The following is a 27085-nucleotide window of genomic DNA, read 5'->3' as shown; positions in this document are numbered from 1 at the left end:
ACTTCTAATAATGAATAAAATGTCCATGGAGAACTAGAGTGTGTAGTGGGTGTGACACAGTTCTATAATCCAAATGAAATATCCAGTGATTCAAGATTCCTGAAATCCAAACAGTGGGTGGAGCAGATGCACAAAAATAAGGAATGTTTTAAATGTGACAAAAATATGAAAACCAAAAATTGTCAAAAGTTGGCGAAAAAATATATATAAAAAATATATATAAAAAAATGATTAGAATGGAACAGTTCATGTGAAACAAAAATGTATAAAAAATATTGGTAGCACACAGCAATGTTGAACAAAAAATGATGAAAAAATCACCTGAACCTGAAATACAAAAGAAAATACAATGGTGCAATAAAGTTTATACACTTTACTAATATTAAAATATAGCTCACCAGTATGTCAACGCGTTTCGGCCTAAACATAGGCCTTTTTCAAGAAAATAGTCTTGAAAAAGGCCTATGTTTAGGCCGAAACGCGTTGACATACTGGTGAGCTATATTTTAATATTAGTAAAGTGTATAAATTTTATTGTACTATATATATAGCTGCTTATTAGTATATCTCCTTAGACAATTATAGGCGATTTTCAAGTTTCGGCTTTATGCGCTAACGCTCATATTCGCCTTTTTTCATATTAACTTGTTTTCATCATGGATCCATGTCGGTTTTAACTGTGCTTTTATATTTATTACACTGTATTTATATCATATTGTATTGTTTTATATCCTGTTTTATACCCTTCATTTTAATACGCATAGTCCATTAAATAACATTTCTTATCTAGGTTTTTAGCCTTTTAAGCTTTATAGCGCTCTCTCCCACCTTTTGTTCTAACTCTCCTATCGAAGTCTTCTAGGGAACTTCCCGGTAGCAAGCTTAAGGCTAAGTTTCTAGCGCTTGGTTCACTTACACACGTATTTGGAGTTAATTGTTTATTTGTCTGGCTGTGCAAACTTACTAAGGTTTTATGATACTACTGTAAACATTTCGTAAAGTTTACTGCTTTTTTACACTGTTTTGCAGAGCTTGTGCATCTTTTTTTCCTTAAAGGCACAGTACCGTTTTTTTCTAAGTATTATTTGCTTTGATTAAAGTGTTTTCCAAGCTTGCTTGTTTCATTACTAGCCTGTTTAACATGTCTGACATCAAGGAAAATCCTTGTTCAATGTGTTTAGAAGCCATTGTGGAACCCCCTCTTAGAATGTGTCCCACTTGCACTGTTATCTCTATAAATTATAAAGAGGATATTTTAGCACTTAAAAATATAGCTATAGATGATTCTCAGACAGAAGGAAATGAGGGTTTGCCATCTAGCTCTCCCCAAGTGTCACAACCAGTAACGCCTGCACAAGTGACGCCAAGTACCTCTAGTGCGTCAAATTCATTTACGTTACAAGACATGGCCACAGTTATGAATACAACCCTCACAGAGGTTTTATCTAAACTGCCTGGTTTACAACGAAAGCGCGACAGCTCTGGGTTAAGAACAAATGCTGAGCCATCTGACGCTTTAGTAGCCGTATCCGATATACCCTCACAATGTTCTGAAGTAGGGGTAAGGGATTTGTTATCTGAGGGAGAGATTTCTGATTCAGGAAAGACGCTCCCTCAGACAGATTCTAATATGACGGCCTTTAAATTTAAGCTTGAAAACCTCTGCTTGTTGCTCAGGGAGGTATTAGTGACTCTAGATGATTGTGACCCTATAGTGGTCCCAGAGAAATTGTGTAAAATGGATAAATACTTAGAGGTTCCTGTTTACACTGATGTTTTTCCAGACCCTAAGAGGATTGCGAATATTGTTACTAAGGAGTGGGATAGACCAGGTATACCGTTCGCTCCCCCTCCTGTCTTTAAGAAAATGTTTCCCATATCTGACACCATGCGGGACTCGTGGCAGACGGTTCCTAAGGTGGAGGGAGCTATTTCTACTCTTGCTAAGGATACAACTATACTTATCGAAGACAGTTGTGCTTTCAAAGATCCTATGGATAAAAAATTAGAGGGTCTCCTGAAGAAAATTTTTGTTCATCAAGGTTTTCTTCTCCAACCTATTGCGTGCATTGTTCCTGTAACTACTGCAGCTGCTTTCTGGTTCGAGACTCTAGAAGAGGCTCTTCAGATGGAGACTCCATTAGAGGATATTATGGATAGAATTAAGGCCCTTAAATTGGCTAATTCTTTCATTACAGATGCCGCTTTCCAACTGGCTAAATTAGCGGCAAAGAATTCAGGTTTTGCCATTTTAGCATGCAGGGCGTTATGGCTTAAGTCCTGGTCTGCTGATGTGTCATCAAAATCTAAACTTTTGAACATCCCTTTCAAAGGAAAGACCCTATTCGGGCCTGAACTGAAAGAGATTATTTCAGACATCACTAGAGGGAAAGGCCATGCCCTCCCTCAGGATAAAACAAAAATGAGGACCAAACAAAATAATTTTCGTTCCTTTCGGAACTTCAAGGGTGGTCCCACTGCAAAGCAAGAGGGAAATTTTGCCCAATCCAAGTCAGTCTGGAGACCTAACCAGGCTTGGAACAAGGGTAAACAGGCCAAGAGGCCTGCAGCTGCCTCTAAGACAGCATGAAGGGGTAGCCCCCGATCCGGGACCCGACTCTCTCTCTTCACTCAGGCTTGGGCAAGATATGTTCACGATTCCTGGGCTTTAGAAATTGTGTCCCAGGGATATCTTCTGGACTTCAAAGACCCCCCCCCCCCCCAGGGGGAGATTTCACATTTCTCAATTGTCTGCAAACCAGGCAAAGAGAGAGGCGTTCTTACGCTGTGTAGAAGACCTACATACCATGGGAGTGATCCGCCCAGTTCCAAAAGCGGAACGAGGGCTAGGGTTTTACTCAAATCTATTTATAGTTCCCAAAAAAGAGGGAACTTTCAGACCAATCTTGGATCTCAAGATCCTAAACCAATTCCTCAGGGTCCCATCCTTCAAGATGGAGACTGTCCGAACCATTCTTCCTATGATCCAGGAGGGTCAATATATGACTGCCGTGGACTTAAAGGATGCATATCTGCACATCCCTATTCACAGAGATCATCATCAATTCCTCAGATTCGCCTTTCATCGAACAGGCATTACCAGTTCGTGGCCCTTCCCTTCAGGTTGGCCACGGCTCCCAGAATTTTCACAAAGGTGTTAGGGTCCCTTTTGGAGGTTCTAAGACCGCGGGGCATAGCAGTGGCGCCTTATCTAGACGACATCTTAATCCAGGCGTCGACTTTCCAGCTAGCCAAGTCTCACACGGACATTGTGTTGGCTTTTCTGAGATCTCACGGGTGGAAGGTGAACATAAAAAAAGAGTTCTCTCTTCCCTCTTACAAGAGTTTCCTTCCTAGGGACTCTGATAGACTTGGTAGAAATGAAAATATTTCTGACTGAGGTCAGAAAATCAAAACTCTTAAACACTTGCCGAGCTCTTCATGCCATTCCTCGGCCATCAGTGGCTCAGTGTATGGAGGTAATCGGACTCATGGTAGCGGCAATGGACATAGTTCCTTTTGCCCGCCTACACCTCAGACCACTGCAACTATGCATGCTTAAACATTGGAATGGGGATTATGCAGATTTATCTCCTCAACTACATCTGAACCAGGAGACCAGAGATTCTCTTCTCTGGTGGTTGTCTCAGGACCACCTGTCCCAGGGAATGTGTTTCCGCAGGCCAGAGTGGTTCATAGTAATGACAGATGCCAGCCTGCTAGGCTGGGGTGCAGTCTGGAACTCCCTGAAAGCACAGGGTTTATGGTCTCGGGAGGAAACTCTCCTCCCGATAAACATTCTAGAACTGAGAGCGATATTCAATGCGCTTCAGGCGTGGCCTCAGCTAGCTGCGGCCAAATTCATCAGATTTCAGTCGGACAACATCACGACTGTAGCCTATATCAATCATCAAGGAGGAACACAGAGTTCTCTAGCGATGATGGAGGTAACCAAAATAATCCGATGGGTGGAGGATCACTCTTGCCATCTCTCAGCAATCCATATCCCAGGGGTAGAGAACTGGGAGGCGGATTTCCTAAGTCGTCAAACTTTTCATCCAGGGGAGTGGGAGCTCCATCCGGAGGTTTTTGCCCAGCTGACTCAGCTATGGGGCACACCAGAATTGGATCTGATGGCGTCCCGTCAGAATGCCAAACTTCCTTGTTACGGGTCCAGGTCCGGGGATCCCCAGGCGGTACTGATAGATGCTCTAGCAGTGCCCTGGTCCTTTAATCTGGCCTATGTATTTCCACCATTCCCTCTCCTCCCACGTCTGGTGGCCAGAATCAAGCAGGAGAGAGCTTCGGTGATTCTGATAGCACCTGCGTGGCCACACAGGACTTGGTATGCAGACCTAGTGGACATGTCTTTTGTTCCACCGTGGACTCTGCCAATGAGGCAGGACCTTCTAATCCAAGGTCCATTCAAGCATCCAAATCTAATTTCTCTGCGTCTGACTGCTTGGAGATTGAACGCCTGATTCTATCAAAGCGTGGCTTCTCTGGGTCAGTCATTGATACCCTGATTCAAGCTAGAAAGCCTGTCACCAGGAAAATCTATCATAAGATTTGGCGCAAATATCTTTATGGTGTGAATCCAAGGGTTACTCATAGAGTAAGATTAGGATTCCTAGAATATTGTCTTTTCTCCAAGAAGGATTGGAGAAGGGATTATCAGCTAGTTCCTTAAAAGGACAGATATCTGCTTTGTCTATTCTTTTACACAAACGTCTGGCAGATGTCCCAGACGTTCAAGCGGTTAGTCAGGCTTTAGTCAGGATCAAGCCTGTATTTAAACCCGTTGCTCCGCCATGTAGCCTAAACTTGGTTCTTAAAGTTCTTCAAGGGGTTCCGTTTCAACCTATGCATTCCATAGATATTAAGCTTCTATCTTGGAAAGTTTTGTTTTTAGTAGCTATCTCTTCGGCTTGAAGAGTTTCTGAGTTATCTGCTTTACAGTGTGACTCACCTTACCTTGTTTTCCATGCAGATAAGGTGGTTTTGCGTACCAAACCTGGATTCCTTCCTAAGGTTGTTTCTAATAGGAATATCAATCAGGAAATTGTTGTTCCTTCACTGTGTCCTAATCCTTCATCAAAGAAGGAACATCTGTTGCACAATCTTGATGTGGTTCGTGCTTTAAAGTTTTACTTACAAGCAACTAAGGATTTCCGTCAAACATCTTCATTGTTTGTTGTTTATTCTGGTAAGCGGAGAGGTCAAAAGGCTACGGCTACCTCTTTCCTTTTGGCTGAAAAGCATCATCCGTTTGGCTTATGAGACTGCTGGCCAGCAGCCTCCTGAAAGAATTACTGCTCATTCTACTAGAGAAGTGGCTTCCACATGGGCTTTTAAAAATGAGGCTTCTGTTGAACAGATTTGTAAGGCGGCGACTTGGTCTTCGCTTCATACTTTTTCCAAATTTTACAAATTCGATACTTTTGCTTCTTCGGAGGCTATTTTTGGGAGAAAGGTTCTACAAGCAGTGGTGCTTTCCATTTAAGGTACCTGTCTTGTCCCTCCCTTCATCCGTGTCATAAAGCTTTGGTATTGGTATCCCACAATTATGGATGAATCCGTCGACTCGATACATCTTAAAAGAGAAAACAGAATTTATGCTTACCTGATAAATTTCTTTCTCTTGTGATGTATCGAGTCCACGGCCCGCCCTGTTTATTTACAACAGGCAGTATATTTAAAAAAACTTCAGTCACCTCTGCACCCTATAGTTTCTCCTTTTTCTTCCTAGCCTTCGGTCGAATGACTGTGGGGGGTGGAGCTAAGGGAGGAGCTATATAGACAGCTCTGCTGTGGGTGCTATCTTTGCCACTTCCTGTAAGGAAGGAGAATATCCCACAAGTATGGATGAATCCATGGACTCGATACATCACAAGAGAAAGAAATTTATCAGGTAAGCATAAATTCTGTTTTTTGTGGAAAAATAAAATGCTCTATTTTGTTAGTTTTATTTGTTAGCTCTGTGGAATCTGTTGGCGCTTTACAAATACGTTTTTTATAATAATAATAATTTGTAGACAAAGTTTTTTTTCTTTTCTTAAATATCTGCTTAAGCTCTGCATAGGGATCAAAAACAGTCAAAGTTGTGCCACTCCTAGATGAGGGCACAGCTGATGAGCCAATCATAAGCAGGCATATATGTGTAGGATCCTGTCACCAACTATATACTCATCCTGAAGCAAAATTATAGTGATCTAGGAGTACAACTTTGAATATGTATTTAACTATTTTGAAGGAGCATATAATAAAATAAAATGACCTGTTATGTTATACTAGTATGTCCATTTAATTTTGTATAGAACATAGTAGGTAGAAGCAGTAATCACTAAACCACTTAGTGCTTCAGTAAACCTATGTGCATTTTGCTAAAGGATATGTAATGTGTCCTTTAACCCCTTAACGACTGAGGACGTGCAGGGTACGTCCTCAGAAAAAAGGCAGTTAATGCCTGAGAACGTACCCTGCACGTCCACAGTGTGGAAAGCAGCTGGAAGCGATCCTGCTCGCTTCCAGCTGCTTTCCGGTTATTGCAGTGATGCCTCGATATGGAGGCATCCTGCAATAACCTTTTTAAGTAATCCGGTGCAGAGAGAGCCACTCTGTGGCCCTCTCTGCACCGGAGATCGGTTGCTCCCTGTGTTGGTGGGTGGGAGCCGGAACCGGGAGGCGGATGGCGGCCATCGATGGCCCTGTGGATGTGAAGGGGGGCGGGATCGTGGGCGGGGGGTGGCTGGGGGCGTGCACGGGCGGGCGCGCGTGCACGGGAGGGTGGGGGCGGGCGCGTGCACGGGAGGGAGCGGGTGGGAACCGCTACACTGCAGAAAATGTGGAAATAAAAAAGATAAAAATATTGAAAATTAAAATAATCAGCAAGGTGGTGGGGGTTTGTCTGTGGGGGGTGGGGGGGGGGGGAAGCTACACTACAGAAAAAAAAAAACCAAAGAAAAAAAAAGCACTTTTTATTGTAAACTGGGTACTGGCAGACAGCTGCCAGTACCCAAGATGGCCCCCAATAAGGCAGAGGGGAGGGTTAGAGAGCGGTTTTGGGGGGGATCAGGGAGGTTGGGGGCTAAGGGGGGGATCCTACACAGTAGCATATGTAAATATGCTAAAAAAAATTTCATTTTTTTTTTAAAACCCTTTTATTTTAGTACTGGCAGACTTTCTGCCAGTACTTAAGATGGCGGGGACAATTGTGGGGTGGGGGAGGGAAGGGAGCTGTTTGGGAGGGATCAGGGGGTGGGATGTGTCAGATGGGAGGCTGATCTCTACACTAAAGCTAAAATTAACCCTGCAAGCTCACTACAAACTCCCTAATTAACCCTTTCACTGCTAGCCATAATACACGTGTGAGGCGCAACAGGATTTAGTGGCCTTCTAATTACCAGAAAGCAACGCCAAAGTCATATATGTCTGCTATTTCTGAACAAAGGGGATCCCAGACAAGCATTTACAACCATTTGTGCCATAATTGCACAAGCTGTTTGTAAATGATTTCAGTGAGAAACCTAAAATTGTGAAAAATTTTACGTTTTTTTTAATTTGATCGCATTTGGCGGTGAAATGGTGGCATGAAATATACCAAAATGTGCCTAGATCAATACTTGGGGTTGTCTACTACACTACACTAAAGCTAAAATTAACCCTACAAGCTCCCTCAAAGCTCCCTAATGAACCCCTTAACTGCTGGGCATGATACACTTGTGGTGCGCAGTGGCATTTAGCGGCCTTCTAATTACCAAAAAGCAACGCCAAAGCCATATATGTGTGCTATTTCTGAACAAAGGGGATCCCAGAGAAGAATTTGCAACCATTTATGCCATAATTGCACAAGTTGTTTGTAAATAATTTCAGCGAGAAACCTAAAGTTTGTGAAAAAATTTGTGAAAAAGTGAACAATTTTTTGTATTTGATCGCATTTGGCGGTGAAATGGTGGTATGAAATATACCAAAATTGGCCTAGATCAATACTTTGGGATGTCTACTAAAAAAAAATATATAAATGTCAAGGGATATTCAGGTATTCCTGAAAGATATCAGTGTTCTAATGTAACTAGCGCTAATTTTGGAAAAAAATGGTTTGGAAATAGCAAAGTGCTACTTGTATTTATGGCCCTATAACTTGCAAAAAAAGCAAAGAACATGTAAACATTGGGTATTTCTAAACTCAGGACAAAATTTAGAAACTATTTAGCATGGGTGTTTTTTGGTGGTTGTAGATGTGTAACAGATTTTGGGGGTCAAAGTTAGAAAAAGTGTGTTTTTTTCCATTTTTCCTCATATTTTATCATTTTTTTTATAGTAAATTATAAGATATGATGAAAATAATGGTATCTTTAGAAAGTCCATTTAATGGCGAGAAAAACGGTATATAATATGTGTGGGTACAGTAAATGAGTAAGAAGAAAATTACAGCTAAACACAAACACCGCAAAAATGTAAAAATAGCCTTGGTCCCAAACGGACAGAAAATGGAAAAGTGCTCTGGTCACTAAGGGGTTAAACAATGGCATTAAATACAGATGCATTATCATAGCTCCCAAACATTGACTCTTCTGTATGTCACCTTTTAAAATGGATGGTCTTCTATATAGAAATCATGGCAGAAGTAATACAGTAGATAAGCAGAATAACTTCCCAAAACTGTATCAGAAAATAATCAAAGTCTGTTACAGTGGTTCAAATGTTTAAGAAGAAAGAGTTTTCCCTAGAAATAGAATATTCATAATTACAGAATTAATAGTAGATATCTTGTAGACTTATGTGGAATAGCATGGGGATGCATAAATAGAATAATTATGTCCTCTGATGCCAGGAATAAGCAGACAGCTACGGTAATGTTAAATTAAGCACATTTTTGTTTTTAGGTAGAAGGAAAATGTGTGCGGTACAGTTGCTGCACCTGGTTTTGTATCTGGCACCCAAATATTTTTATTTTTGTTCTAGTTGTCATTGCGCATAAATACACACACATTATGTGCCTAGCAGATTACAGAGATGCCAGCTTTCCTCAACTAATTTAAAGTTGTTTATTTTGAAATCTGGGGCAGATAGATACTATTGTCATCATAAACCACTTCTTAAAATATTAAGCACCTTTTGCTTTTATGTAAAAATTGTGTTTTGTTCCACACTTCCTAGTGTACTGTAACCTGCAAATCAGATAGATTGTTAAGGGAATAGGCAGCATTTTCAAAACCTAGATTACAGATTGACCGTTTCTCTAGGAGGTGTGGAGCAAGCACAGTTTTTACACAAATATTTTTCCCCTCTTTTCCCTTTCTTACGTCATGTTTTGTATGCACAATGTTTAAGGCAAATCCATAACTAGGTCAATTAAAAGTTCCAAATAACATTGCACATTTACATTAAATAATGCAGGCATTTTGTCTGTATTTAAATGAAACCTGTTTAGAAAGCTAATTGCAATGAACAATAATTTATTATGCCTGCTATTGCTGTAATTCCCATCTGACAATTGTGCTTCCCCTCATGTACTGAGACCTGCAGTTATAGTGATCTGCATATTAAGCAATGCTACAACAAGTTTCACATTTCACTTTATAGCAAAATAATATCAGGATTTTGAAGAAGTATATCCCTGGACTGCTTACATACTGATAGACTCACTTATGTCCCCTTATCAACACATGATCTAATTTGTAGCATGATACATGGTATCTTTGTCTTCAATTTTATTTTTCCTGCTTTTTCAGCACACAGCTCGGACCTTCCATAACCTAAATGGAGATGTTGTCAAAAGAGATTCTGGAATATGGATTAATGGCTTTGATTACACAGGATTATCCCACATCACCACTCATATGCCTGAATTAAATGATTCTGTACGCGCTCCATGTGATGATGCCCCATTCTGTGGATTTCCGTGGTATTTCCCTGTGCATTTTTTAATCAGGTTGGTAGCAGTTTAATACAGGGAGTGCAGAATTATTAGGCAAGTTGTATTTTTGAGGATTAATTTTATTATTGAACAACAACCATGTTCTCAATGAACCCAAAAAACTCATTAATATCAAAGCTGAATAGTTTTGGAAGTAGTTTTTAGTTTGTTTTTAGTTATAGCTATTTTAGGGGGATATCTGTGTGTGCAGGTGACTATTACTGTGCATAATTATTAGGCAACTTAACAAAAAACAAATATATACCCATTTCAATTATTTATTTTTACCAGTGAAACCAATATAACATCTCAACATTCTCAAATATACATTTCTGACATTCAAAAACAAAACAAAAACAAATCAGTGACCAATATAGCCACCTTTCTTTGCAAGGACACTCAAAAGCCTGCCATCCATGGATTCTGTCAGTGTTTTGATCTGTTCACCATCAACATTGCGTGCAGCAGCAACCACAGCCTCCCAGACACTGTTCAGAGAGGTGTACTGTTTTCCCTCCTTGTAAATCTCACATTTGATGATGGACCACAGGTTCTCAATGGGGTTCAGATCAGTTGAACAAGGAGGCCATGTCATTAGATTTTCTTCTGTTATACCCTTTCTTGCCAGCCACGCTGTGGAGTACTTGGACGCGTGTGATGGAGCATTGTCCTGCATGAAAATCATGTTTTTCTTGAAGGATGCAGACTTCTTCCTGTACCACTGCTTGAAGAAGGTGTCTTCCAGAAACTGGCAGTAGGACTGGGAGTTGAGCTTGACTCCATCCTCAACCCGAAAAGGCCCCACAAGCTCATCTTTGATGATACCAGCCCAAACCAGTACTCCACCTCCACCTTGCTGGCGTCTGAGTCGGACTGGAGCTCTCTGCCCTTTACCAATCCAGCCACGGGCCCATCCATCTGGCCCATCAAGACTCACTCTCATTTCATCAGTCCATAAAACCTTAGAAAAATCAGTCTTGAGATATTTCTTGGCCCAGTCTTGACGTTTCAGCTTGTGTGTCTTGTTCAGTGGTGGTCGTCTTTCAGCCTTTCTTACCTTGGCCATGTCTCCGAGTATTGCGCACCTTGTGCTTTTGGGCACTCCAGTGATGTTGCAGCTCTGAAATATGGCCAAACTGGTGGCAAGTGGCATCTTGGCAGTTGCACGCTTGACTTTTCTCAGTTCATGGGCAGTTATTTTGCGCCTTGGTTTTTCCACACGCTTCTTGCGACCCTGTTGACTATTTTGAATTAAACGCTTGATTGTTCGATGATCACACTTCAGAAGCTTTGCAATTTTAAGAGAGCTGCATCCCTCTGCAAGATATCTCACTATTTTTGACTTCTCTGAGCCTGTCAAGTCCTTCTTTTTACCCATTTTGCCAAAGGAAAGGAAGTTGCCTAATAATTATGCACACCTGATATAGGGTGTTGATGTCATTAGACCACACCCCTTCTCATTACAGAGATGCACATCACCTAATATGCTTAATTGGTAGTAGGCTTTCGAGCCTATACAGCTTGGAGTAAGACAGCATGCATAAAGAGGATGATGTGGTCAAAATACTCATTTGCCTAATAATTCTGCACTCCCTATAGTATAGCAAAGAGATTTTGTGGAGTAGATTTCAGGTAACACAACATAACTTATCATACCTGTTGACAATTACGCCACCTAGAGGATGAGAACCGAATGCAATAAAAAACAGCTAAGAAGCAATCACGATCTATGCATAAGCTTATAAGATGTTGCAATATTTGCAAATATTATTAATCAGAGACACAAAATTGCAAGAATGTCATACTCAGCAAAAAACATGTAAAAGCTATAGCTACTAAATGATGGGATAATAAGAAAAAATACAACCAACAGTATATTCAATAAAAAGCAGACCAGTTAATCTCCCTATCATGCCCCTAGGTTCCAGAGTGTCTAACTGAAAAATCCAATAGGTCTCGTGCTGTTTAAGCAGCAGATTCCTATTACCTCCTCTCCTGGGAGTCTGATTAATAATATTTGCAAATATTGCAACAATTTATAAGCTTATGTATAGATCGTGATCATGATTGCTTCATAGCTGTTTTTTATTGCATTCGGTTCTCATCCTCTAGGTGGCGTAATTGTCAACAGGTATGATAAGTTATGTTGTGTTAAGGGTTAATCTCAGGTGCACACCTATATAAGTAATGAGAACGGATGTATCACATGATTAAGGGGTATTATCCCAGAAACATCTGGATAAATAAAGCCGTTTTTGCATGATTGGAGACCACTCTGTAATTTGTTATTTACCTGTTGTAATGAGCTTTGGTAATTGCTCATTGTGGGTCTCCATACTGGTCTGTGATTACTACTGTATTACTAAATATTCTCAGTGCACCATCATTTTAAATACTGCAGCTGCATACAGCACCAGTGGGGCTTTTATGATATCAGCAATTAACAAATTGAGTCATTACCAGATGACGCAAGCACCTTATGCTCTCTGAGCATGCACAGTGCATACTTAAATACACTTTTGAAACAGCTGTAGCTTTTATTAGAATCATGTTTGCTAATACATGTACATTACAAACATTCTTCTTTTCAAAATTGAAATGAATCCATGTGGATTCCAATTTTGACTGGAATGCCCCTTTAAGGGTAGTTCCTTGCATTTATGTGAAGGAGAGACGAGCCCTATGCAATAAAGTGATACGTATAGAATGGTGGCGATTCAACTCCACTTCTATGATGTGAAGATCCTCTGTTTATCTTGGAAGATCAAAAGGTGCACGAGAGTGTAGTACCATCAACATACAGGATATTACTAATGGAAAGTACTCACTTTTCATTGGTACTACAGCTTATTTTGTACTTCTGATTTGCTCTTGAAAAAGGCAGTTGTCTGCTGAAATGTGTTGAGCAATTGATTTTACAGCTGTTTTTATTGTTTTACTAATCCCTTAACGACCAAGGACGTGCCAGGCATGTCCTCAGGGGTTTTAAGCGCTGGAAGTGATCGTAATTGCTTCTAGCCGCTTTCAGGATATTGCAGCGATGCCTCGATATTGAGGCATCCTGCAATACCCTCTGGTAAGCAACCGATGCAGAGAGTGGCCCTCTCTGCATCGGCCAGTGATGGTGCCAATCAATGGTGGCTTGGGAGGGATAGGAGGGAGGCGGGTGGGCTGCCAATCGCTGGATGAGGTCTGGTGAGTACTGATTAGAGGTCCGGGAGCGGGTGGAACCACTACACTATGGCAAATGAATGAGAAGGAGGGAGAGGGGGGATAAATGCTGGGAAAGGGATCTGGGTAGGGTATTGAGGGGGGCAGCTACACTACAGAAAAAAATTGTTTTTTTTTATTTAATTTTTTAGCAAAGATGGCTGCAAATAGAGGGGGAGGGTTAGAGAATTATTTGGGGGGGATCAGAGAGGTTGGGGGCTAAGGAGGGATCCTACACTGTGTATATATATACTTTATGCCAGTACTTAAGATGGGGGTGACAATTGTAGGGTGGGGAGGGAAGAGAGCTGTTTGAGAGGGCTCAGGATGGGATCAGGGGGTGGGATGTGTCAGGTGGGAGGCTGATCTCTACACTAAAGCTAAAATTAACCCTACAAGCTACCTAATTCACTGCTGGACATAATACAAGTGTGGTGCGCAGTGGCATTTTGCGGCCTACTAATTACCAAAAAACAATGCCAAAGTCATATATGTCTGCTATTTCTGAACAAAGGGGATCCCAGAGAAGCATTTACAACCATTTGTGCCATAATTGCACAAGTTATATATGCATATACATGAGAAGGGTTATTCAGGGATTCCTGTCAGATATCGGTGTTAATTTTGGAGAAAATAAAATGGTTTGCAAATAGCAAAGTGCTACTTGTACTTATTGCCCTATAACTTTCAAAAAAAAGGAAAGAACTTGTAAACATTGGGTATTTCTAAACCCAGGACAACATTTAGAAACTATTTAGCATGGGTGTTTTTTGGTGGTTGTAGATGTGTAGCAGTTTTTGGGGGTTAAAGTTAGAAAAAGTGTTTTTTTTTTCATATTTTATAAAAATGTTTATAGTAAATATGATATGCTGAAAATAAAGTTATATTAATGGCGAGAAAAACAGTATATAATATGTGTGGGTACAGTAAATGAGTAAGAGGAACATTACAGCTAAACACAAACACTGCAGAAATGTAAAAATAGCCCTGGTCCTTAACAGTAAGAAAATTTAAAAATGGTCTGGTCACTAAGGGGTTAAACAGAGATTTACACACATTAGTCTGCTGGGTGGATGATCCTGTCTACTTTTTGGATGAAATAAAGATTAACTACAGCCATCCTGTCAGGACTTTCCATTAGTAATATCCTGGGTGTTGTTGGTACTTCACTATTGTGCATCTTTTGATCTTCCGAGATAAACAGAGGATATTCACATCATAGAAGTGAAGCGCAGCCATTCTATACTTATCACTATCTTTGAAGTGGTCTGGGGAGAGACCTCAGCAGGCAGAATTCAGGAAAGTGTTTCATTCTGTACCTATTTTGTTCTATATTTCTGTTTCCAGTGCAGTATAGCCCTGCATGATATCAGAGTTTTGTTACAATTACACAGTGCTTTTTATTTATTATTACTTTACACTTCAGATGAGGTCTTTCCAGTATTATTACATTTTAAGCTTTGCATGTTCTATTTTATATTTTAATACATTTAATAGGGCCTAAAATTTCCTCCTTCGGTTTATTACTTTACATTTCAGATTAGATCCTTTCAGTATTACATTTTAAGCTTTCCACTTTTTATTTAATATTTTAATATTTTAATACATTTAGCAGGACTTAAAATTTCCACTTGCCCTGGTCGAGTAAAAGTGACCTGGGGCAAGTAGTGAAAGATAGTGAGTGTCTAGGGGCAATACAAAACAATGGGATATGTGTAAACTGAGAAAAGCAGATTGGCCAGCAGTGCCAATTAAGTAGCATCTCTGAATGTAGATTGGAGAGTTTTAGAGCACTATACATAAGAACTTGAGCCACAAAGGTAGCTTAAAGTGAAGGTCCATTTTGATGAATTAGTGCCCGGTTTTTAATAAACCTATTAAAAACAAGGGCACTTTAATTCATCAAAATTGACATTTTCACAGTTTTCTTCAAAAACTTACCTTTTTAATCATGGCAGCCGCTCCAGCATTTCCAAAATGACGAATCCGGCTTCCTCCAATCACAGCATTGCATCAGGCCAAGATTGGGGAGCTGTGATTGGAGGAAGCCTGATTTGTCATTTCTGGCGTCTGCAGAGGCTTCCGATGGCCGGGGGAATCGCTGGAGCGGCATTCAGGATTAAAAGGTACGTTTTTGAAGAAAACAGTGAAATGTCAATTTTGATTAATTAAAGTGCCCTTGTTTTTAATAGGTTTATTAAAAACCTGGCACTAATTCTTCAAAGTGGACCTTTAAGAGATTTTGAGGGCTTTTTGCTTTCAGTTATCCTAATCTTGCTGCAAAGTAGGGGGATTTGCTTAAAACATTCATTTAAATGAATATTGTACCCATAGAACAGCTCATTTTTAGCAAATAACTTGGTGTACTCAGGCAAGCAGCTTATACATTTTTTTTATATTCAAAGTAACTGAAGGGGCACATTTTCAAATGGGCTGGGCTCTTTTTTTCTACCCTCACTTCCACTACCTCTTGATTACATAGCTTTTTTTATAACAAATACTGCAGAATTGATTGATAAGATCAGTATAGGTGGCAGTTTCAGCAGACAAACTCAGTTATTTCAAGTGAATGCCCTACAAAGGCTAAAGGCCACCCATGATTTATTGTCTAGGTTACTATCCATGCAAAATTAGACACTAAACAGTTTTGTTTCATGTCCCTGCTGCCTTAGATTGAACCTGCCTGGTTTAAACATTACATCATGTGAGAGGCAGTCTATACACTGTGCCAAGTGGCCAGCAACTTAATATATTTTTAATAATTGTTTTAAGAGAACTTAATCCGTTATGAAAATACAAGGCAAAATATTTTAAGGCCTTAATTGGATAGAAAGGTCAAAATTGAAATGTGCATGTGTGCATTGCAGTTTTAAATAGAAACATTTTTGTAATACACTTCAATTAACAATAAAGTTTCTAGTAAAAGTTATTACTGTATTCAGCAGCATATGCACATATTCTGTGAGGGCCCGTGCACCAGCATTCAAGCTCGGATAGCCAGCGGTGGTGTGTATTGTGCCTTTTAAGACTTACTTTGCGTCATGATTATGCCTATATCTATGCAAGAACATTACAAATTAAGAGTTAGATTAGTTATATGTGATCATAGTCACATGCTTTGCTATAATGTAATCAAGTGCGCTGCAAATAGGCAGCTCAGAATAATATGTTATATCGTTTAAAGGACTGCAAATCTCTTATAATGCTAAGTGGTGTGAAAAGCAACATAAAACACACAAGAGAGACTCTGGTTTTTGGTGCACAGTCCTGCTATGTGAGGATCCAGTGCCATGTTACCTTTCATACATTTCTTATCTTCCTTACCAACAGAAAAAACTGGTATCTCCCTGCTCCTCCGGCTCCTCTGTCAGAACACACTAAGTTTACACTTTTGTCCAGGGAAGACATGGCTTGGGACTCTACCAGACTGACTTTTGAAGTGAAAGGTGAGTAAGAGCAGAATTTGCACGAGTCATCTGTATGTAACATATACACTAGTTCAGTAACTTTGTGATAAATTCCGTTTTACTCAAGAACAAGATATCGTGAAGCAGGATTGCTTTATATAATATTATTAAAACTGTTCAGGGGTTACCAAATGTAACTGAGACTTTGGATTCAGAAAATGTATTAATAACCACCGCCACCACCTTTGGTTTGGAGCCTTGGAAGGAATTTTTATGTACATGTATGTAATGTAATACAACATGTTAGGAGCCAGATATTTAATATTAAGAACTGATTTTCCCTGGCCCCCAGTATTTGTCAAGCAATCAGAAAAACATAAGCTCATTGTTATCATGTTTAAAATAAAGTTCAAATGAAGTTTAAGTTAAGTACAGACTGGCATATAAATGGGATATGTTTCATATTGCAATAATAGATTGTATTTGATCATCCTAGTGTAAGGGATTAGTATTTATTACCAGCTGTATTTATGGGAATAACCAGTTTGCTCAAACTCTCAACTTATAATTAATATAGATTGGAAAATGTGCCATATCATGTGATCCGCTACCATATAATCCTGTGCTGGGAACTTTCATATAAATTATATCTACTACAATAGATAATCTTCATATACAAGTTGAGGGTTCACAGTTCTTTGCTAGGGGTACCTGTTGAAGGAAATTGTAACAGCTTTTTTAAGGGACAGTAAAGTCAAAAGTAAACTTAAGTGGATTAGAGTATGGTATTTTAAATAACTTTCCAGTTTACTTCTATTATCAGTTTTGTGTTCATGTGTGTTTAGTCATCTAGCAGCAGTGTTTGCAACTTTGTTTATAGCAGTGTTATACATACTTAGTTACAAACACTGCTGCCATAGACTGGTAAGTCTGAGCTCATATAAGCCTACCTCAGTTTACTCTTCAACAAAGAATACCAAGAGAAGAAATCTAATTTGACAATATAAATAAATTGCAAGTTTGTTTAACATTGCATGCTCTATCAGAATCATTAGAGTTTAATTTTGACTTTACTATCCCAAAGAATATTGTTACAATGTTGTTGTGCCTTTCAATAATATCATTAATACCTTGTTGGCTAGATTATAAGCCAAGTGCTATTTGTGTTATTTAATGTTCAAGTTAATATTAAAAGATTAAACCAAAGACTTGTCTTGTGCCCCCTAACTGCCAGATCACCCCCTCAAAAACCTCACCCCCCAAAATTATTAAACAACAAAAAATACAATTCCAATCAGCCAATAGCATGGGCATAGGACTGTGGAGGACAGTGGGGACACATTCCCCCAGGAAATAATGTGGGGGAGACAGATAATGCAGAACCCCCCCCCCCCCCTAGTTAAATGAACATGACTAAGGGTTTATAGCCCGAAACGTTGTTCTGTTTTCCTGGCTCCCAGTATGTGGCAATAAAGATAACCTCTGAATAAGGATTTTGTGGTGCGTCTGCTACTTCTGTTTTATCTTAGTTAAATGAGGCAGGAGAATTACGTAACACAGGGCTGAAGACCACAAAACATCCATGGCTGCCCCCCTACTATCCCCCACCATCCGCAGATTGCTGCTGCCAGCCACACCTAAAATGTACCCAGGTGTGGCTGGTTCCTTTCTAGGCTGTTACCGTAATATTGGCGGCCTCTCCTCTAGCTATAAGGCAAAGATTCAATTAATTCTGATATAATAAAATCAGAATATGAGCGAAAACAACATTTTATACTTAATGATAAAGCATATTCTTCTCATATAATGGGTCCGGATGTACATGTTTTTGGTTCTTATGTCTGGCATTGTTTTGAAGAAGAAAATAAATGTGGGGGTGAATACTGACATGTTCTTGTTACAACAGTATATCATATGCATTGTTTTATTTTGCTTATATATTACACGTTTTTGATTTTCAATAAAAATATATGTATGTATGGATAGAAGTCTGCACACCCTGATGAAATTGCAGGTTTTTGAAATGGAAATACAGAAATAACAACAAATATAAATGTGAGACTTTTTTTTCTTCTGTGATGTTATCTTCCACCAAACAAAATCCAGATAAAACAAATAAAAGGAATGTGAAACCAAAAAATGTTCCTTTATGACTCAGAGCATGCATTTTTAAACATTAACAACAAAGCTCCAGCACACAACTGGCCCCAAACCGGAAATCTATGAAAGTCACCCAAAAACACTATCTCCTGGAGTGCCGTAGCTGGAAAGCGGGTGAACCACCCCACAAAAGTATATACAAGGAAAGGAAGTGTCAGGCACTACGCAAAGGTGCAAATAAGTCCAAAAATGTATTGTGACGTAAATATAAAAAATACAGACGCTTACTCATAGACTTGATACCTACAATAGATATTGTGCTATTTATACCCTTATCCGGAAAAAATTAACCTTTACACAACCTAATTAAAAACCAGACAAGCTGAGCGCTATCTGAATGATATTAGAAAGCACAAAATGATGATACAGGTGGCCCTCGGTTTACGCCGGTTCAATGTGCGCCGTTTCAAAAGAACAACCTTTTTTTCTCCAACATAGGTGTGTCCGGTCCACGGCGTCATCCTTACTTGTGGGATATTCTCTTCCCCAACAGGAAATGGCAAAGAGCCCAGCAAAGCTGGTCACATGATCCCTCCTAGGCTCCGCCTACCCCAGTCATTCTCTTTGCCGTTGTACAGGCAACATCTCCACGGAGATGGCTTAGAGTTTTTTAGTGTTTAACTGTAGTTTTTATTATTCAATCAAGAGTTTGTTATTTTGAAATAGTGCTGGTATGTACTATTTACTCAGAAACAGAAAAGAGATGAAGATTTCTGTTTGTATGAGGAAAATGATTTTAGCAACCGTCACTAAAATCCATGGCTGTTCCACACAGGACTGTTGAGAGCAATTAACTTCAGTTGGGGGAACAGTGAGCAGTCTCTTGCTGCTTGAGGTATGACACATTCTAACAAGACGATGTCATGCTGGAAGCTGTCATTTTCCCTATGGGATCCGGTAAGCCATGTTTATTACGATCGTAAATAAGGGCTTCAAAAAGGGCTTATTAAGACTGTAGACTTTTTCTGGGCTAAATCGATTGATTATTAACACATATTTAGCCTTGAGGAATCATTTTATCTGGGTATTTTGATATAATATTATCGGCAGGCACTGTTTTAGACACCTTATTCTTTAGGGGCTTTCCCAAAGCATAGGCAGAGCCTCATTTTCGCGCCGGTGTTGCGCACTTGTTTTTGAGAGGCATGGCATGCAGTCGCATGTGAGAGGAGCTCTGATACTTAGAAAAGACTTTCTGAAGGCGTCATTTGGTATCGTATTCCCCTTGGGGCTTGGTTGGGTCTCAGCAAAGCAGATACCAGGGACTGTAAAGGGGTTAAAGTTCAAAACGGCTCCGGTTCCGTTATTTTAAGGGTTAAAGCTTCCAAATTTGGTGTGCAATACTTTTAAGGCTTTAAGACACTGTTTTTTCGCAATTGCAGTAATAAAGTGTGTTCAGTTTAAAATTTAAAGTGACAGTAACGGTTTTATTTTAAAACGTTTTTTGTACTTTGTTATCAAGTTTATGCCTGTTTAACATGTCTGAACTACCAGATAGACTGTGTTCTGAATGTGGGGAAGCCAGAATTCCTATTCATTTAAATAAATGTGATTTATGTGACAATGACAATGATGCCCAAGATGATTCCTCAAGTGAGGGGAGTAAGCATGGTACTGCATCATTCCCTCCTTCGTCTACACGAGTCTTGCCCACTCAGGAGGCCCCTAGTACATCTAGCGCGCCAATACTCCTTACTATGCAACAATTAACGGCTGTAATGGATAATTATGTCAAAAACATTTTAGCCAAAATGAACACTTATCAGCGTAAGCGCGACTGCTCTGTTTTAGATACTGAAGAGCATGACGACGCTGATAATAATATTTCTGAAGGGCCCCTAACCCAGTCTGATGGGGCCAGGGAGGTTTTGTCTGAGGGAGAAATTACTGATTCAGGGAACATTTCTCAACAAGCTGAACCTGATGTGATTGCATTTAAATTTAAGTTGGAACATCTCCGCATTCTGCTTAAGGAGGTATTATCCACTCTGGATGATTGTGACAAGTTGGTCATCCCAGAGAAACTATGTAAAATGGACAAGTTCCTAGAGGTGCCGGGGCTCCCAGAAGCTTTTCCTATACCCAAGCGGGTGGCGGACATTGTTAATAAAGAATGGGAAAGGCCCGGTATTCCTTTCGTCCCTCCCCCCATATTTAAAAAATTGTTTCCTATGGTCGACCCCAGAAAGGACTTATGGCAGACAGTCCCCAAGGTCGAGGGAGCGGTTTCCACTTTAAACAAACGCACCACTATACCCATAGAGGATAGTTGTGCTTTCAAAGATCCTATGGATAAAAAATTAGAAGGTTTGCTTAAAAAGATGTTTGTTCAGCAGGGTTACCTTCTACAACCAATTTCATGCATTGTCCCTGTCGCTACAGCCGCATGTTTCTGGTTCGATGAGCTGATAAAGGCGGTCGATAGTGATTCTCCTCCTTTTGAGGAGATTATGGACAGAATCAATGCTCTCAAATTGGCTAATTCTTTCACCCTAGACGCCACTTTGCAATTGGCTAGGTTAGCGGCTAAGAATTCTGGGTTTGCTATTGTGGCGCGCAGAGCGCTTTGGTTGAAATCTTGGTCGGCTGATGCGTCTTCCAAGAACAAGCTACTTAACATTCCTTTCAAGGGGAAAACGCTGTTTGGCCCTGACTTGAAAGAGATTATCTCTGATATCACTGGGGGTAAGGGCCACGCCCTTCCTCAGGATCGGCCTTTCAAGGCAAAAAATAAACCTAATTTTCGTCCCTTTCGTAGAAACGGACCAGCCCAAGGTGCTACGTCCTCTAAGCAAGAGGGTAATTCTTCTCAAGCCAAGCCAGCTTGGAGACCAATGCAAGGCTGGAACAAGGGAAAGCAGGCCAAGAAACCTGCCACTGCTACCAAGACAGCATGAAATGTTGGCCCCCGATCCGGGACCGGATCTGGTGGGGGGCAGACTCTCTCTCTTCGCTCAGGCTTGGGCAAGAGATGTTCTGGATCCTTGGGCGCTAGAAATAGTCTCCCAAGGTTATCTTCTGGAATTCAAGGGACTTCCCCCAAGGGGGAGGTTCCACAGGTCTCAGTTGTCTTCAGACCACATAAAAAGACAGGCATTCTTACATTGTGTAGAAGACCTGTTAAAAATGGGAGTGATTCATCCTGTTCCATTAAGAGAACAAGGGATGGGGTTCTACTCCAATCTGTTTATAGTTCCCAAGAAAGAGGGAACGTTCAGACCAATCTTAGATCTCAAGATCTTAAACAAGTTTCTCAAGGTTCCATCGTTCAAGATGGAAACCATTCGAACAATTCTTCCTTCCATCCAGGAAGGTCAATTCATGACCACGGTGGATTTAAAGGATGCGTATCTACATATTCCGATCCACAAGGAACATCATCGGTTCCTGAGGTTCGCATTCCTGGACAAACATTACCAGTTCGTGGCGCTTCCTTTCGGATTAGCCACTGCTCCAAGGATTTTCATAAAGGTACTAGGGTCCCTTCTAGCTGTGCTAAGACCAAGGGGCATTGCTGTAGTACCTTACTTGGACGACATTCTGATTCAAGCGTCGTCCCTTCCTCAAGCAAAGGCTCACACGGACATTGTCCTGGCCTTTCTCAGATCTCACGGATGGAAAGTGAACGTGGAAAGGAGTTCTCTATCTCCGTCAACAAGGGTTCCCTTCTTGGGAACCATAATAGACTCCTTAGAAATGAGGATTTTTCTGACAGAGGCCAGAAAAACAAAACTTCTAGACTCTTGTCGGATACTTCATTCCGTTCCTCTTCCTTCCATAGCTCAGTGCATGGAAGTGATCGGGTTGATGGTAGCGGCAATGGACATAGTTCCTTTTGCACGCATTCATCTAAGACCATTACAACTGTGCATGCTCAGTCAGTGGAATGGGGACTATACAGACTTGTCTCCGAAGATACAAGTAAATCAGAGGACCAGAGACTCACTCCGTTGGTGGCTGTCCCTGGACAACCTGTCACGAGGGATGACATTCCGCAGACCAGAGTGGGTCATTGTCACGACCGACGCCAGTCTGATGGGCTGGGGCGCGGTCTGGGGATCCCTGAAAGCTCAGGGTCTTTGGTCTCGGGAAGAATCTCTTCTACCGATAAATATTCTGGAACTGAGAGCGATATTCAATGCTCTCAAGGCTTGGCCTCAGCTTGCGAGGGCCAAGTTCATACGGTTTCAATCAGACAACATGACAACTGTTGCGTACATCAACCATCAGGGGGGAACAAGGAGTTCCCTGGCGATGGAAGAAGTGACCAAAATCATTCTATGGGCGGAGTTTCACTCCTGCCACCTGTCTGCTATCCACATCCCAGGAGTGGAAAATTGGGAAGCGGATTTTCTGAGTCGTCAGACATTGCATCCGGGGGAGTGGGAACTCCATCCGGAAATCTTTGCCCAAGTCACTCAGCTGTGGGGCATTCCAGACATGGATCTGATGGCCTCTCGTCAGAACTTCAAAGTTCCTTGCTACGGGTCCAGATCCAGGGATCCCAAGGCGGCTCTAGTGGATGCACTAGTAGCACCTTGGACCTTCAAACTAGCTTATGTGTTCCCGCCGTTTCCTCTCATCCCCAGGCTGGTAGCCAGGATCAATCAGGAGAGGGCGTCGGTGATCTTGATAGCTCCTGCGTGGCCACGCAGGACTTGGTATGCAGATCTGGTGAATATGTCATCGGCTCCACCTTGGAAGCTACCTTTGAGACGAGACCTTCTTGTTCAGGGTCCGTTCGAACATCCGAATCTGGTTTCACTCCAGCTGACTGCTTGGAGATTGAACGCTTGATCTTATCGAAGCGAGGGTTCTCAGATCCTGTTATCGATACTCTTGTTCAGGCCAGGAAGCCTGTAACTAGAAAGATTTACCACAAAATTTGGAAAAAATATATCTGTTGGTGTGAATCTAAAGGATTCCCTTGGGACAAGGTTAAGATTCCTAGGATTCTATCCTTCCTTCAAGAAGGATTGGAAAAAGGTTTATCTGCAAGTTCCCTGAAGGGACAGATTTCTGCCTTGTCTGTGTTACTTCACAAAAAGCTGGCCGCTGTGCCAGATGTTCAAGCTTTTGTTCAGGCTCTGGTTAGAATTAAGCCTGTTTACAAACCTTTGACTCCTCCTTGGAGTCTCAATTTAGTTCTTTCAGTTCTTCAGGGGGTTCCGTTTGAACCCTTGCATTCCGTTGATATTAAGTTATTATCTTGGAAAGTTTTGTTTTTAGTTGCAATTTCTTCTGCGAGAAGAGTTTCAGAATTATCTGCTCTGCAGTGTTCTCCTCCTTATCTGGTGTTCCATGCAGATAAGGTGGTTTTACGTACTAAACCTGGTTTTCTTCCAAAAGTTGTTTCTAACAAAAACATTAACCAGGAGATTATCGTACCTTCTCTGTGTCCGAAACCAGTTTCGAAGAAGGAACGTTTGTTGCACAATTTGGATGTTGTTCGCGCTCTAAAATTCTATTTAGATGCTACAAAGGATTTTAGACAAACATCTTCCTTGTTTGTTGTTTATTCCGGTAAAAGGAGAGGTCATAAAGCAACTTCTACCTCTCTCTCTTTTTGGATTAAAAGCATCATCAGATTGGCTTATGAGACTGCCGGACGGCAGCCTCCCGAAAGAATCACAGCTCATTCCACTAGGGCTGTGGCTTCCACATGGGCCTTCAAGAACGAGGCTTCTGTTGATCAGATATGTAGGGCAGCGACTTGGTCTTCACTGCACACTTTTACCAAATTTTACAAGTTTGATACTTTTGCTTCTTCTGAGGCTATTTTTGGGAGAAAGGTTTTGCAAGCCGTGGTGCCTTCCATTTAGGTGACCTGATTTGCTCCCTCCCTTCATCCGTGTCCTAAAGCTTTGGTATTGGTTCCCACAAGTAAGGATGACGCCGTGGACCGGACACACCTATGTTGGAGAAAACAGAATTTATGTTTACCTGATAAATTACTTTCTCCAACGGTGTGTCCGGTCCACGGCCCGCCCTGGTTTTTTTAATCAGGTCTGATAATTTATTTTCTTTAACTACAGTCACCACGGTACCATATGGTTTCTCCTATGCAAATATTCCTCCTTAACGTCGGTCGAATGACTGGGGTAGGCGGAGCCTAGGAGGGATCATGTGACCAGCTTTGCTGGGCTCTTTGCCATTTCCTGTTGGGGAAGAGAATATCCCACAAGTAAGGATGACGCCGTGGACCGGACACACCGTTGGAGAAAGTAATTTATCAGGTAAACATAAATTCTGTTTTTCCTGTCATGTGACTGCTATTGAAAAGCATTGGGAAAGCAGTGCACTAATTAAAATAGCCAGTAGGTGGAGCTGTTCGCTTGTGTTGCAGCAAAGTTATGCAACTTAGCAGACTGAAATTGATCTGTCTACACAGAGCAGACCAGACCTATCGATCAACAAGATCTAGCAGCCACTTCCCTATTATCTTCCAGCTGCTTGAGGTGAGGGTGCCTAACTGCCTATTAATCACTGCAGATTTAAATGCATAGAATAGGTGCAGACCCAATATTATCTAACATGCTAACAATGAAGAGAACTGTTTGCAGAAAAATGCAAGTAAAAAAATGTTTTTGTTCATTAAACTTAGTTTGATGATGATGATGCAATCTGTTGTGTGATTATACAATAATATAGATCTATACAATCTATATTATTAGGTTTATCATTTAGGGGCCTGGAACCTAACTCCCTCACTTCCCATTGACTTACATTATAAGCTGGGTTTCAATTTACAACGGTTTTGATTTACAACCATTCCTTCTGGAACCTAACCCTGGTGTAAACTGAGAGCTACCTGTACTAGTAGACCCATACTATTTGATAATATTTGATCTTGATGGAAACACTCCCCTCAATGAAGAATTAATTAAATATTAATAATAATTATTGTAAATAGAATTACCTAAAATAAATATAGATATATACAGAGGGAATGTGTCTACTGACTATACTGATAAAGCTAAACAAAAGGAGCTTAGACTAACCAGACCTTTAAAAAAAAAAAAAAAAAAAAAGAGTTACCTAGCAAGATGTCATAGGGGGAGAGTGAGGGGGAAAATATAAGGGAGAAAAATAATTAAACATTTCTTAAAGTACCCTTGTAGGATTGAAGAGGGAGGGATTGACTAAACCACACTACTTCAAACTGAAGAGGGTCACTAATCAATAAAAGAAAATCACACTCCCAATCCGCTATATTTGTAAAGTGTTCACTATTGCTAGCCACTTCAATAGTGAACACTTTACAAATATAGCGGATTTAATCATATAGGTAATAGACCTAGCGGTAGTTCCCCCAAGAGGCGGTAATAGATATAAAATTCTGGAGAAAAAGGAAATATTTTGGATGTTGAAACTAAAAACACGTAGCCCACTGGGTATGAATAGGTTTTTATTGATTAGTGACACTCTTCAGTTTGAAGTAGTGTGGTTTGGTCAATCACTCCCTCTTCAATCCCACAAGGGTACTTTAAGAAATGTTTAATTATTTTTCGCGCTCATATTTTCCCCCTCACTCTCCCCCTATGACATCTTGCTAGATATAGGTAACTCTTTTTTTTTTTTTTTTTTTTTTTTAAAGGTCTGGTTACTCTAAGCTCATTTTGTTTAGCTTTATCAGTATAGTCAGTAGACACATTCCCTCTGTATATATCTATATTTATTTTAGGTAATTCTATTTACAATAATTATTATTAATATTTCATTAATTCTTCATTGAGGGGAGTGTTTCCATTCAGATCAAATATTATCAAATAGTATGGGTCTACTAGTACATAATTTTGTGCTTTCTAATATTCAGATAGCACTCTGCTTGTCTGGTTTTTAATTAGGTTGTGTAAAGGTTAATGTTTTCCGGATAAGGGTATAAATTGCACAATATCTATTGTATGTATCATGTCTATGAGTAAGCGCCTGTAGTTGGCGCGAAACGCGTCAGACTTCTGTCTTTGTCCCACCTCCAAGGTCTGTACAGCATTTTTCTTGTCCTATGAACTATTTTGTATCTTTTATATTTACGTCACAATAAATTTTTGCACTTATTTGCACCTTTGCGTAGTGCCTGCTACTTCCTTTCCTTGTGCATGCAATTTTAAACCGCTTTCTAATTTACTTCTATTATCAATCTTTCTTTGTGCTTTTGATATCTTTTGTTGAAAAGCAGGGACGTATGCACTAGATGGCAGCACTATTTTCTGCCATTTAGTGCTTCAGAGGCATACCTAGGTATTTTTTTTCAACAGAGAAAATCATAGGAACAAAGCAAATTTGATAATAGAAGTACATTGGAAACTATTTTAAAATTAAACGCTCTGAATAAAAAAAACAAACAAAAAAAACATTTGGGCTTCTTATCGCTTTTAATTATTAGGAA

The 27085-nt window shown here is 40.4% G+C and overlaps 1 protein-coding gene across 1 annotated transcript in view; it reads left to right on the top strand.

Moving 5' to 3' along the window:
* ERMP1 (endoplasmic reticulum metallopeptidase 1) overlaps positions 1-27085 on the top strand; it is a 189739-nt gene that overhangs the window by 153781 nt on the left and 8873 nt on the right. The window contains exons 12-13 of the mRNA XM_053702559.1: positions 9735-9934; positions 16460-16575. Coding sequence (XP_053558534.1) covers positions 9735-9934; positions 16460-16575 — 316 coding nt within the window. The remainder of the gene's footprint in view (positions 1-9734; positions 9935-16459; positions 16576-27085) is intronic.

The sequence above is a fragment of the Bombina bombina genome, chromosome 2, assembly GCF_027579735.1.
Source record: "Bombina bombina isolate aBomBom1 chromosome 2, aBomBom1.pri, whole genome shotgun sequence".
In the NCBI taxonomy this organism is placed as follows: domain Eukaryota; kingdom Metazoa; phylum Chordata; class Amphibia; order Anura; family Bombinatoridae; genus Bombina; species Bombina bombina.
This window is presented reverse-complemented; position numbering and strand designations above follow the sequence as displayed.